Source organism: Sebastes fasciatus, chromosome 7, assembly GCF_043250625.1.
Source record: "Sebastes fasciatus isolate fSebFas1 chromosome 7, fSebFas1.pri, whole genome shotgun sequence".
In the NCBI taxonomy this organism is placed as follows: domain Eukaryota; kingdom Metazoa; phylum Chordata; class Actinopteri; order Perciformes; family Sebastidae; genus Sebastes; species Sebastes fasciatus.
This window is the reverse complement of record NC_133801.1, coordinates 15,293,030-15,305,018: the sequence shown is the minus strand read 5'-3', so window position 1 is coordinate 15,305,018 and position 11,989 is coordinate 15,293,030. Positions and strand designations below refer to the sequence as shown.

Sequence of the window (11,989 nt, the reverse complement as noted above, 5' to 3'; positions counted from 1 at the left end):
AACCTTTTGAAATGCTTTTATTCTGTTAAATTCAAAAGGAAAAAACAGTGCAAATCAGAATAATAGGCGCGTCAATCAGTTACATCCCTTTATTGATTGATTAAGAATCCCTTTAAAAACGCTCCACGGGGAACTCGTACAAATTACCCCGCAGAGTAACATGGCAGTCAATTTGATGCAAGGACAGAATATATTACAATTCTCCACTGTTGCTTCCCTGGGACAAAGAATCAAGGTCCTGCACCTGGCAAGCAAACACAAACACTCCTCACTTACCACATTTGTCACAGTATGTACTGATGCATTTTGATTCTAAGTTTGTGTCGGCAGTTACAGCTTGAATTGAAATCGTTCATAGGCAGCTATCAGTGATTGTTGTGATCAGAAAACATTTGTAAAAAATTAAAGCAACGTGGTAGGTAGGTGGTAAATTCATCGCATCAAAAGGGCAGAATAACAGTTTCCCTTCAATTAAAATTTTAACTAATGTAGGTGCCTAGTTTCACTAAATTTAAAAAGTGGTTGGATGTTCCTTTCATCCTGCGTTTACAGCCTCTACAGTTGGGGGATTGGGTTGGCTGCTACCGCGATGCTCTCCATTGCACACTCGTTGCTGCCCCGGCGGATTCGGAAGTAGCCGTCCTCGCCCCAGCCGCTGCCCCAGCTGTTCTTGACGATCCAGTACTTCTGCCCGGTCACGTGGCAGCGGCCGTAACCCACCAGTAGCACGGCGTGGTTGGTGAGCTCGAAGGGATTGAAGGGGTCACCGAGGCCCGTGTGGTGGAAGATGCCCTCCTTATAGTTCATGAAGTCGGGGTAGACCTGCAGAAGGATAGGGATGATTTACTTTTTCTCACTTTGTATCAAATCTAAGCTATACCTATGAAGTAGGAGGGTCTACTGAGCTGTAAAGGAGAAATTACAGAATACATTTCATAAGCAAATAATTAAAATTCAACACTGACCATTAAGCCCACAATTGGTTTAAATTGACTAACTGTGAAGTAGAAGTCAACGGTTTTATTATGCACTCAGTAGAAGGCAGGAATATTAAAATAAATGTGTGTGTGTGTGTGTGTTAATTCAAAGATGTGAACATTTCGGGTACATCTTTTATCATCTTTTGATTCTTAGTTTATCCATTAGGTGCGTTTGGAAAACAAGATCTCAAGCAGTGGATTAGTTAAAGTGGATTTCTGCAAGACACAGTAACCGATTTTGGGCTAAAATACGAGAAGGATTAACCAGACAAACAACACGGGTTAAACTCAATTTAAACTCTAAGCTGTTGGAGAAACCCCAGTTGTTTTGTGAACACATACTGTATGTATAGGAATAGCAGTTAGGAAACAGTGAGCAGCTGTGGTACCTCAAAAGCGACTCCCATGGGTCCGTTCTTGACCAGTTCCAACATCATGGCCATCTCACTGCATCCGCCATAAAATCCACCGACGTAGTAGTATTCTGCGGCGTAAGTGCGGCCACAGTTTTGAGGAACGCCACACGGAGAGTCCTTGCCAATATACGGAAAGCAGGACTCATCCACAATGCCGAAATCCTGCACATACTTCCCAATCAGGTATGGGAAGCCACCATCGCAACCTTAAAGAGGAGAGATGAACATTAACTCTGGTTTGTTCAATAGCTCTGAAATTCAGAATCATCAAGAAATATTTCTGGAGGTTTTCTCGACTTTCTAATTGGGTGAAATTCTCTTTTGTGGTACAAGATGGAAAAATTCACTCTTCAAATGAATTAGTGAAAATGCACTAATCAGGGCAGTTATAAAATGCTTGATACACTTTCCAAAGAAACACTTAAGCGCTACTTGTTCTGATTAGGGAGGACGGCGTCCCAGAGTTTCCTTCATACAGCAGTACTACACTTTTCCATGATCATCATGTATCGCAATATGAATATTCAACTAAGACCATCATGTACATTTTCTAACTGCTACCTGACTCTTATCTGCAATATTCTGCTATTCTAATGTAAAATGAATTGATGTGGTCAGGAAACAAGATTTGAGATGGAGAGTTAGTTTACCTTGAGAATATTCAGAACAGGAGACGACTTGTTGCGGGCTGAGGATGGGAGTCTCGCTGTTGTTGGTGAGGATTCGAATACGAGCTTCCAGCATTCCCATCGAGGCAAAAGAGTAGCAGCTTCCACATGACCCTGAAACAGAACATGAAAGATTTACAGTCAAACCACACTGCTGTGTAACACAACAGCACGGTAATAAATCCCAACTTTGTGAAGCTTGTGATGTTCAGTTTTTTTTTTGACTGTACAAGTCAACTGGTGTTGTACTAGAAAGCATTTAGGGCTGCCCCCTCTTAGTCCATTAGTCAATTAATCGGTCACAAGATTGCTTTGGTTAATTAGTCGTTTTTTATGCTTTTTCATGCAGAATGACTTTTTATTTTCAAGACACTTATGAGCACATCCCAGGTAAACGCAAGATTCAAAGTGGTGATTTTGTCTGATTCTTTGTTTTTGTTTTTATGGGTTAAATGCAGAGGTTAAATTTCATGCATGTGCCTGTATGTACAGTATATGACGATTCTAATAAAGCTTAAGTTAAGATTTTCACTGAGGACAGCCCGAATAGCATTATATTAAAAGGTACTTCTAATATTCTGTCCTAATGTATGTAAATAAAGTGGACAAAACATTGGAAGCACCTTTCAATATAATGCAATGCTGCAAAAACCCAAACTGACCATAATGTCAACACCTCTGACATTGTCAACCAAAAATGTCCAAAGATACTGTCGGTACACATGCATTCTGCTACAACACCCCTGAAATAAAACTAGGGCTGACCTCTACCAAAACAATTCTCAGTCGACTAACACTCATACGATTTTGTCGAATTATAGATTAGTTGATTTAATCAACAGATCTGTAAAACTGAGTTTCTCCACAAAGAATCACAAAAAAGCACCACTTTAAATCTGGTGTTTACCAGAGATGTGCTCAAAAGTTTCTTGGAAATAAGTCATTCAGCATTAAAAAAAAAAGCATACAAAATTACTAACAGATTAAAAGAAATCTTAGTCGACTTAGACCAAAACAACCGATTAGTCGACTAATCGACTAAGAGGGTGCAGCCCTAAATAAAACCCTAATAAACTGGTAACTCTGTACACTGTAATAGCACATTTGTGCAAGAATTTATTACATCAGTTAGTACTAAAGTTTCTGTAATGTTCCTGCCCCAGTACTCTTATCTGCAGTAGTTGTAATTCATAATAAGACACTGATTACAGCCACCGGTTACCATCAATAGTGTGAGACGCCAGCTTCTTAATAAAATGCTCTGCAGAAACAAATTAGGTCAGAGAACAGCAGCTGTGGGGATTTGCAGGGCGGTTTAATTGTAGTAATGATTCAAGTCAGGGTGACAGTGAGAACACTTTTCATTTGGGTCCAAGACTTAAGTCTCTTGAGGCTAATAAGGTGTTACAACTATTTAAATTAAAGATCTGTGCTAGTGGGAAACTTTGCCGTCCTAATATTTTATAATATATGATGTAATCAGTCTGTCACGTCTGACCAACAGGACGCCCGCTCTCAGGACTTATGACGAAGCTTTAATTAGCTCCGATGCCAGTTACACCTTCCCTTTAAAGTCGTGTGATGTTAAGAAGCAGGCAGACCAATTAAATCCTCAATCATACCAATTTTTGTGAGCCGAAATGGGACCTACAAAATCCACCTGACTCAAAACACTGAAGCAAAAATAAGCTCAGCAGCACTGCACAGTGGCTTAGAGGGCTTCTATTGAAACTCTCCAGCCCTCTCCAGATCCTTAAACCCAGCCCTACAGAGGCCCTCTCAGACACTCAAACTATTCAGCACGCATAATCTCTCCACTCACACACTAGGCTGTGCAGAAACACAGGAGGAGAGCAGAAAGCACACCCAGGCCTGCCAAGAGGGAAGCAGAGTAGCTGGCAAGTTGCTGTTCAGAGTCTGCCCTTACTGACAGCTGCTCGAGTGTAAAAGTACGGCTTTGTCTGCCTCCTGCAAGTCTTTCTAATATCATGTGTGCACAGGTATAATACTCTGTCCCTTTAAATGTGGTGCAGCAATTGAATGTCACCTTGGTTTCGCACGGGGCTGACGAAGTTAACGCCAGCAACGTTCCTCCAATCCCAGTGCTCAGGTAGAGCTGCTGCCATCTTGGCTACCTCAGCTTGCACAGGCATAGGGCGAACACGCCTAAAGTCAAAATAAAGAATCACACTTGAATCACAAGGGCATTTTACCTCAGACATGTTTGCACTGACAAATTGTTTCACAGTAGGGCTGCTCGATTATGTCAAAAATCATAATCACGATTATTTTGGTCAATATTGATATTTAACACGATTAGTCATTGACTTTGGAAACATCATTTAGAAGTTAAATGTATTAATCTGGTGCACTTTGAGGGCGAAATGAAAAGGGTCTATAAAAAATTTTGTGCTCTTGTAAACAATTTAATCATTTAATCAATATATAGATATGAATGGAGAGGACACGGCACAAAAAACTCATCGCCGCACTGAGGACAGTCTGTCTAAGTTGACAGTCGCGCTGGGAGCAGGGCAAAAGTGCACTGCTGTAAAGGAACGGGTTGCTCTGGATTTATAACACAAGACCAAACAAGAGCATCATTGCGAAATGAAATGTGGCACAATAATATCTTTATGTTGATTATCTTGTTGTCACAATAGTTGACACCCATAATTGGAATTTGTTTAATAGCACTGCCCTATTTCACAGGAAACCTAATAAATTAGAAATTAAATGCATGCAGCCCAGCAGGATTCATGGAGAAAAAAATATATTAGTAATAATTTAGCGCACTAGATATTAATTTAGGAGCACAAACTACTAATGTATGTGCATCCATGTGTTTCTTTCCTCTGTGGTATTGTATGGGAAACGCAAGTAAATACTCACACAGGGATTCGGGAGGCGGGCCCTCCTGCTCGGTAGTGCAGCTCCTTCAGAGTGTACGTCTCATACTCCGGGTAGGGTACAGCCTTCCAGGACTTCTGAACAGAGTTGATGGCATCAATGAAGTCCAGGTTGTGTTTGTACGGCTTCTCGAGCAGCCTGGAGGGTGAATAAGGTCACATGTGAGGCTATTTTTTATTTTTTTAAAAAAGGGGTTTGTCTGCCACACAAACAGAAGAAAAAAGACATTGCAAGCTTTACATTGCAATCAAGTTGTTATTGAGGTGAATCATAGTAAGTTAGTTGGTTAATATGTACAGCTTTGACAAAACACACACACCTGACAGTGTAATACAATTATACAGTAGCGCTGCAATAAAAACTACAACTTCTGCTAGTAGGTTTAACTTGGATAATAAAGACTTGCAAAGATATTTTCCAGTTGCTGATACAGAGATGTCAAAAACAGCTTTGTAAAGCAAAGCTAAATTGTTCCCTCGAGTGCTGAAGACTATTCCAGTAAGAAACTGCACTTAGCTGAAAGTTCCTAATGAGGGAAGTACAACTCCCAACACAAATACAAGTCATTTTCATCTAGACCAAGACAACATGGACCTACAGAGACATCCACTACCGAAGTATGTGCAGAAAACATCGTAGATCAGTTAGTAAAAGTCCAGCCAAGAGACAACCAGCAACTCCAGCCTTGACGGGAGCATTGTAGTTTCAAACTAACCTACAGATTAATGCTAATACGTTTTTCAGTTGCAATTGTGAGCTTCAGTATGTGAGGAAAATACAGCATGATATAGTTTGAAGTGTGAAGGTACGGAGATGTTTTGCCTTTTTCTGAGTTAGGGACTTTCACACACCCCCGATTGCTTGTAAGTTGTGTGGAAACGGGCTCTTTTTCCAGTAGCACGCTGAGCATAAAGATGCTCTAAATGCTAGTATGGACTTTTATGTTCTAGAAACAAGGAGGGTTAACTTTCAAAGCTTTGCCTTCACAGACAGAGCTCAAATTCCACTGATCATCTTCATCAGTGGAGGGACAAACATACTGTAAACACACTCTTGCATACTAGAAAAAGAAAAAGATGAGATGATGTGGATGCTTCTTATTATGCAAATACTTGTTGAATCAATGCTTAAGACTGTGAAAATACAAACCTTTTATACTTTTATTTTGTAATTGTGTTTGGGAGATATCACACTAAAATCCTAACTGTATTATCTATTTGGTGGGTAACTCAGACAGCGCAGTGGATACCACTAGTTAAATCACACTGGTTCCGAGAGAAACATTATTTTGTTAAAATATTTTTATGGTATAAATTACAAATAAACTTGAATCTACTGAAACCCTTGAACTTGACACTTGAAAATAATCTGATTTAAATCCAACTGGAACCAAAGAGGCCAGGAAGCAGCTTGATGTTGCCAGAAACTGAGTCAACGTTCATTTCGCAATCGAGTCTCTTTGTATCGCCTGTTCACCAACGACTGTGCTTCAACATCAGATTTCTCAGATGTCAGGACCGTTACTGAGGGCGAGTGAGGCCAACAAGGGAGGAAATGAAAGTGTTGATTAAAGCTGAGATGTCAGAACGGCACAGTACAGTAAAAGCAGGGATCATCATCACTGCCTGCACTCACTGAGAGTCTGTGTACAAACAGATATCCCTGTGTACCGCTGATGTCTTGCTTGTTAGTTTGTGTTTCTCCACTTTGCATTTTGAGGAGCGAACCAAACTATCATAATGGACGTACCTGCTGCTGAAGACTGGTTTGAAATCTACTCTTGGAGGTACTGTTTTCACTTTCTTCCCCACAAAACAGGCCCAGTTGTGCCCCAGGACATCATGGACCCACCCTGGCATGGTCTGGTCACAGTAGCTGGTCACCTTAGGGCCGTCTTCAGTGTACTGGAAGTGTAGCGAGACAATAACTTTAGGGCTCATGCAAATACAAATACTCAGGATTTTAGGAAAGTAATTGAATTAAAATCTGATTATTCCATATAAAGTAAGCTATTTTCAGTACATTATTCAGACAACCATTGAGTTCTAAATTTGAGAAGGAATAAAGTTGTCTTATTGCTGCATTAAGTTAGGAAATGGGGAAGTTGGATGAGACGTGAATAAATCATGACATGTGTTTGAAGACAGACGGGCTATGACACTTCCCTCAACTCCGTGTCATGTGATTGACGAGAAAAACTCATGACTAAGCCATTAAACTCCTTTATAGCCGCTTTCAAATAGTGCAACTCATTTCAGCATGGTGTGGGGGTGCTGAGGATATGCATATTTTCCAGATACCATCATCATATCAGATGAGGCGAGAGGAAATTGAATGATGGTGAAATTAAACCTTTAACATTAGGACGTGTTGAATGATGAGGTGAACTTTGACTATATAACATTTCCGATCAGCTGGGCTAACTCAAGAAGATGAACAGTGCATAATACCAGCGGAGATATAATATCAGAATGGGATATTAACTAGCTTGCTGCTGCAAGCATTTTCAATGGACCGCAGTGAAAACTTGTCCACCCGGGAAATTAGTTTTTGCAGGATTACCATGACAAAATACTGAAATTATCGCTCAAATAAATGAATTATGAATGTGCATGTTTTACCTTGAAGAATCCGAACCATTTGTAGCCGTTAATGACCACCTCAAAGCCCTGGTTGTAGATGAGGGTGAAGAAGCCGGTGTTCCCCAGCTCGTCTGTGGCTACAGACAGTTTCTCCAGGGTCACAGTCACCGTGCTCTCACTTGTAGCTGAGGAGGAACACCACAACATACCATATGCAAGAGTTTAACTTTTAGATTAATTAGAAGCAATTGAGCATAATGCTTACTACTATTTTATACTCTTAGATCCCATTTGAAGTATTTGTATTCTAAAACTGCTCAACCTAAATACTTCAGACATGTTTCAAAGTGATAAACAGAAACACATTTCAATTTGAATCATGTTAATAACACTTATATACCTTTAAACAGAGGGTCATTTCATTCAAATTGCATTTGGACTCAACTTGACAGCATTTATAGCCCACATTTCAAGTAATTGATCTTAAAAGCTTTCAGAAAATGAACAGTATCAAGACTGGCATAGTCCTAATAAATCCAGATACTTAAACTTACCAGCCTAAAGCTGACTTTCATTAAGTGCTACAACTTTAAAATAATGAACTTATTGCCCATATTAGAGTTTCTATTGGCCCAAAGCTAATATGGGTAGGAGTAATGAACACAATATGCTTGTTTTATTGGTGCAAATGGTCTCCATCTGTATATATGCACTTTTTAATGATACAGCACATTTTTATAATTTATTTCATTTCATTTCAAAATGTATTTCGAACATGTAGAATACAAAAAAAATATAAGAAAAAATAAAGATATAAAGATATAAAATAAAAAATATTATTTGTAATTATTTTAACTATAATTACTATTATTTATAATTATTCTAACTATAATTATTACCTTTAATCTGTGTCATACAGAAATATAAATTAATTACTGATATAATTATCCTTATCAAAATATAAATTTGTTATCAATCCAGAATACGAATTCATTACTTATAATATAACTTAATCACAATACCAATTCATTACTTACATATTTAGCTTAATCATATTGACTATTTGTTATCTTTTCTTATTTATAGCAAACTATTTCTAGGGGCTCCCTGAATTCCACTTTGAGAAACACTGAATTAGAAGCAAGGACACAAACCAGATTCAGGAAGGCTCCTATTTCCGGGTAGAAAAGGGGCTTTACACAAAGAGGAAGTGATCATTGAATCACCTGCTTTAGTTAGAAGTTAAAAACCTAAATTCAACAGGCCCTAACATGTCACCTGATTTACATATTATGAAACTACTTTCCCACCCAGCAGGATGTGAGAGGTTTAACAGTCATGGGGGTCTTTTACCTTCAGCAGAGCAGTTGATGGTCTTGTCTTTTCCTCCTTTGGACATCTGAAACACCCATGTCCCCTGCAGGTCCTCATAGGTGCAGTTGGCAGGTGTGTCACCCCAGCACCCTTCAACCCAGAGCAGCAACACACACACTACTAGCACACCTCTCATCTTCACACACACCTAGCTTAGCTGCTTACACACACAAACACACACACCTGAAGAACTACACAGACAGATCTGCGTCTTCTGAGGAAAACCTGAAAGGTTGACCCTTGTTGTTTGTTTCTCTGGGTCACCTGAACGACTTTAACTCCTCTGTATTAGTGTTACATCCAGCCCTTCTGCAGGCTATTTATGCACACTGTAACTTTTTAACAAAGATACACGTGTCAACTTCCACAGCCAAGATAAGTATCCGAAGCCCCAAACGCACAAGTACGCGTTCTTGGGTTCTTCGCAGTTAAGCACACCTAATGTTACGTCTTTTAGAGTATTTACAAAAGTGTATAAATGTAATGATGTATATACGAGCCCTCAGCACGCTATTAGTTTAGCGTGACTTCAACACTCTTCTACTCTTTCATACAGAGATTTCAGCGAACAAGGAATCAAACAGCAGTGTACTCTCTCACCCTCGATCGTCCTTTGTCTTGTTCTTCGTTTTTTTGGTTTCGTTTTCCTGGTCATATGACTCGACAGCTGGGAGCATGCGCAGTAGATGTAAGCAAAGAACAACCTCTGAGTGCAGTGCAGCAGGGCTGTGGTCATGTGACTTTTTTTTTCTCATCAAATTATTAATGATATTTTAGTTGAATAGGCTATCAGCAAAAATAGAAGATTTTCTTTTTTTTTAGAATCTTAAAGTGACACCATAAATGTTTTGTTATTATAAATAAATAAATAAATAAAATGCAAATATTGTAAGAATATTTAGCTTATTTATTTATTGTTACACTGATAAGCATTCTGGGCTGCACGGTGGTGCAGTGGTTAGCACTGGGTCGCAGAGGGTCGTAGGTTCGAATCCGGCTTGGGGCCTTTCTGTGTGGAGTTTGCATGTTCTCCCCGTGTTAGCGCTGTTTTTTTTCCGGGTTCTCCGGCTTCCTCCCACAGTCCAAAGACATGCAGGTTAATTGTTTACTCTAAATTGCCCACAGGTATGAATGTGAGTGTGAATGGTTGTCTGTCTCTATGGGTCAGCCCTGCGATAGGCTGGTGACCTGTCCAGGGTGTACACCGCCTTCACCCAATGTCAGCTGGGATCGGCTCCAGCCACTCCGCGACCCCTAACGGGATAAGCGGTTGCAGATGATGGGTGGATGATATGCATTCTTTAATTTATATCAAGGCCTACGTTCTGGATTTACTTTTGTAGCCTACTGTAGGCATGTTTTTAACTGCATGCATTTCGTCATAGCAGAAAAAAAGCACAGCCAGGTGTAGGCTAATTGATAATTCGGTTTAGGTGTGCCAGTGTTGTTGTGCCATGTTGAGGGTGGTGTGGAGGCAATCCCTTAGGCTACATCCACACTAATACGTTTTCATTTTGAAATACCAGATAATACCAATATAGATGAGCGTTTTAGGGCCGTTTCAGAATTAATCTCCGTCCATACTACCACGATTGAAAACGCATATCACATGACTATTCACGTACACTGGGCATGAGCGTGCCGCTGTAAACAGGAAGCAGCACTGGACACAGGGAATTATTGTAGAGCGCTCAAATTATAGCTTGCCTCCTGCACATGTAGGCAGTAGCATTATAAAATGCAGAATTTAACTGCACAACAGCTGTTAGCATAGACAAGCAGCAACGCTTGTAACTCGTTATCCATGTTGAAATTAACCGCTGGTAGTCGAGGCTGATGTCGTTTGTTTTCTTCTGGAAAAAGGTTCACATGATGGGGCGTGATGAATCCGGGAAGGACACGTTGTAACTGATAAGACCCAATCAAAAAGCGAACATGGGTGTCTACATCATCGTTTTCAAAAGTCTCCATTTCTGTCCATCCAGACTAAAACTCAAAACTGGAGTTTTAAAATTAACTTCTCCGTTTTAGGGGCTCGAAAACACCGTAGTAGTGTGGACACTAGGCATAAACGTAGCAAAAGTTAAGTGATTTAAAGCGAAAACATTATTAGTGTGGATACAGCCTAAATCATAGATATGCTCTGACTTATTTTAGCATCTTTAACTATTCATATCACTTCATAATCAACCATTCTATGACTGCACAATCCAATAGTTGTTTTCAAAAGACAGTTTGGTTTAACAGATATGTATTAGTAATTTGGTCATGTACCAAAGTTGAAACATCAACAGGGTGTATGTGATGCCTTGTGTGATGAGCCAGAAAGACCAAATGACATCACATCAGGAGCTGGCGGCGGGTGGAGCGGCAGCAAATTGCCCCGCACATAGAGAGGCTCACCCAGAGGTGATCTGAGGTTGATCCCGGAGAGTTTGAACATATTGAGCCCCAAAAAGTCACCGCTTCCATTAGTTTGTGTAAATAGGACAATAAGGTCTTGTTGATATGTTTTTCTTTCTTTGACTCTGCGGTCTAGTTCTTGTTTGCTACTTCATAATCTTGTTTATAATGTTATAATTATTTAATATTCTAATAATCCCTGCGGAGGAATTATCTTTTCACTTGCCTCCCAAAGGAGGTCAGAGAGTCAAATTGCCTGTTTGTGTGTGTGTGTGTGTGTGTGTGTGTGTGTGTGTGTGTGTGTGTGTGCGCGCGCGTCTGTGCATGCATGTGTCACTGCATCCTGATAGGTCTGTAGTTAAAGGGGTTAAAGAGCTTTATTTTTGCCAGCGGGCACTTAAGGGAAGTGCTAGAGGCTTTGATCACCATAGTAACCATGACATATACTGACTCATCTCCTTGACAGACCATAATAAGCACTCATCTGAAGAAGGAACTGAAGAGGTATTAGTCATGCAGTCTCATTAGTGCCATTACACTGTGTTTGTGTGGAAGTGTGTGTGTGTGTGTGTGTGTGTGTGTGGGCACATGTGTATGTTATTGCGTTCATGTGACTGTGTATGCCTATGCAATAACGTAAAATAGAGGAGCAGGGA

At 40.0% G+C, this 11,989-nt stretch overlaps 1 protein-coding gene across 1 annotated transcript; it reads right to left on the bottom strand.

Moving 5' to 3' along the window:
* Positions 1 to 9,518, bottom strand: ctsc (cathepsin C). Its single transcript, XM_074641841.1, has 8 exons — positions 8,910 to 9,518; positions 7,596 to 7,741; positions 6,724 to 6,878; positions 4,957 to 5,112; positions 4,112 to 4,230; positions 2,047 to 2,178; positions 1,370 to 1,602; positions 1 to 822 (listed from the first exon to the last, which is right to left on the bottom strand). The coding sequence occupies exons 1-8, from the start codon at positions 9,064 to 9,066 to the stop codon at positions 556 to 558; spliced, it is 1,365 nt and encodes a 454-aa protein (XP_074497942.1). The 5' UTR covers positions 9,067 to 9,518; the 3' UTR covers positions 1 to 555.
* Between the last annotated feature and the right edge of the window lie 2,471 nt (positions 9,519 to 11,989).

Bases quoted from the DNA above. Each gene is read 5' to 3' on its own strand.
- ctsc (XM_074641841.1), bottom strand. From the start codon at position 9,066: ATGAGAGGTGTGCTAGTAGTGTGTGTGTTGCTGCTCTGGGTTGAAGGG. The intron at 6,879-7,595 runs GTAAAACATGCA...CTACACTTCCAG, and splicing joins AATGGTTCGGATTCTTCAAG to TACACTGAAGACGGCCCTAA. The intron at 823-1,369 runs GTACCACAGCTG...ATCCTTCTGCAG, and splicing joins CCATGGGAGTCGCTTTTGAG to GTCTACCCCGACTTCATGAA.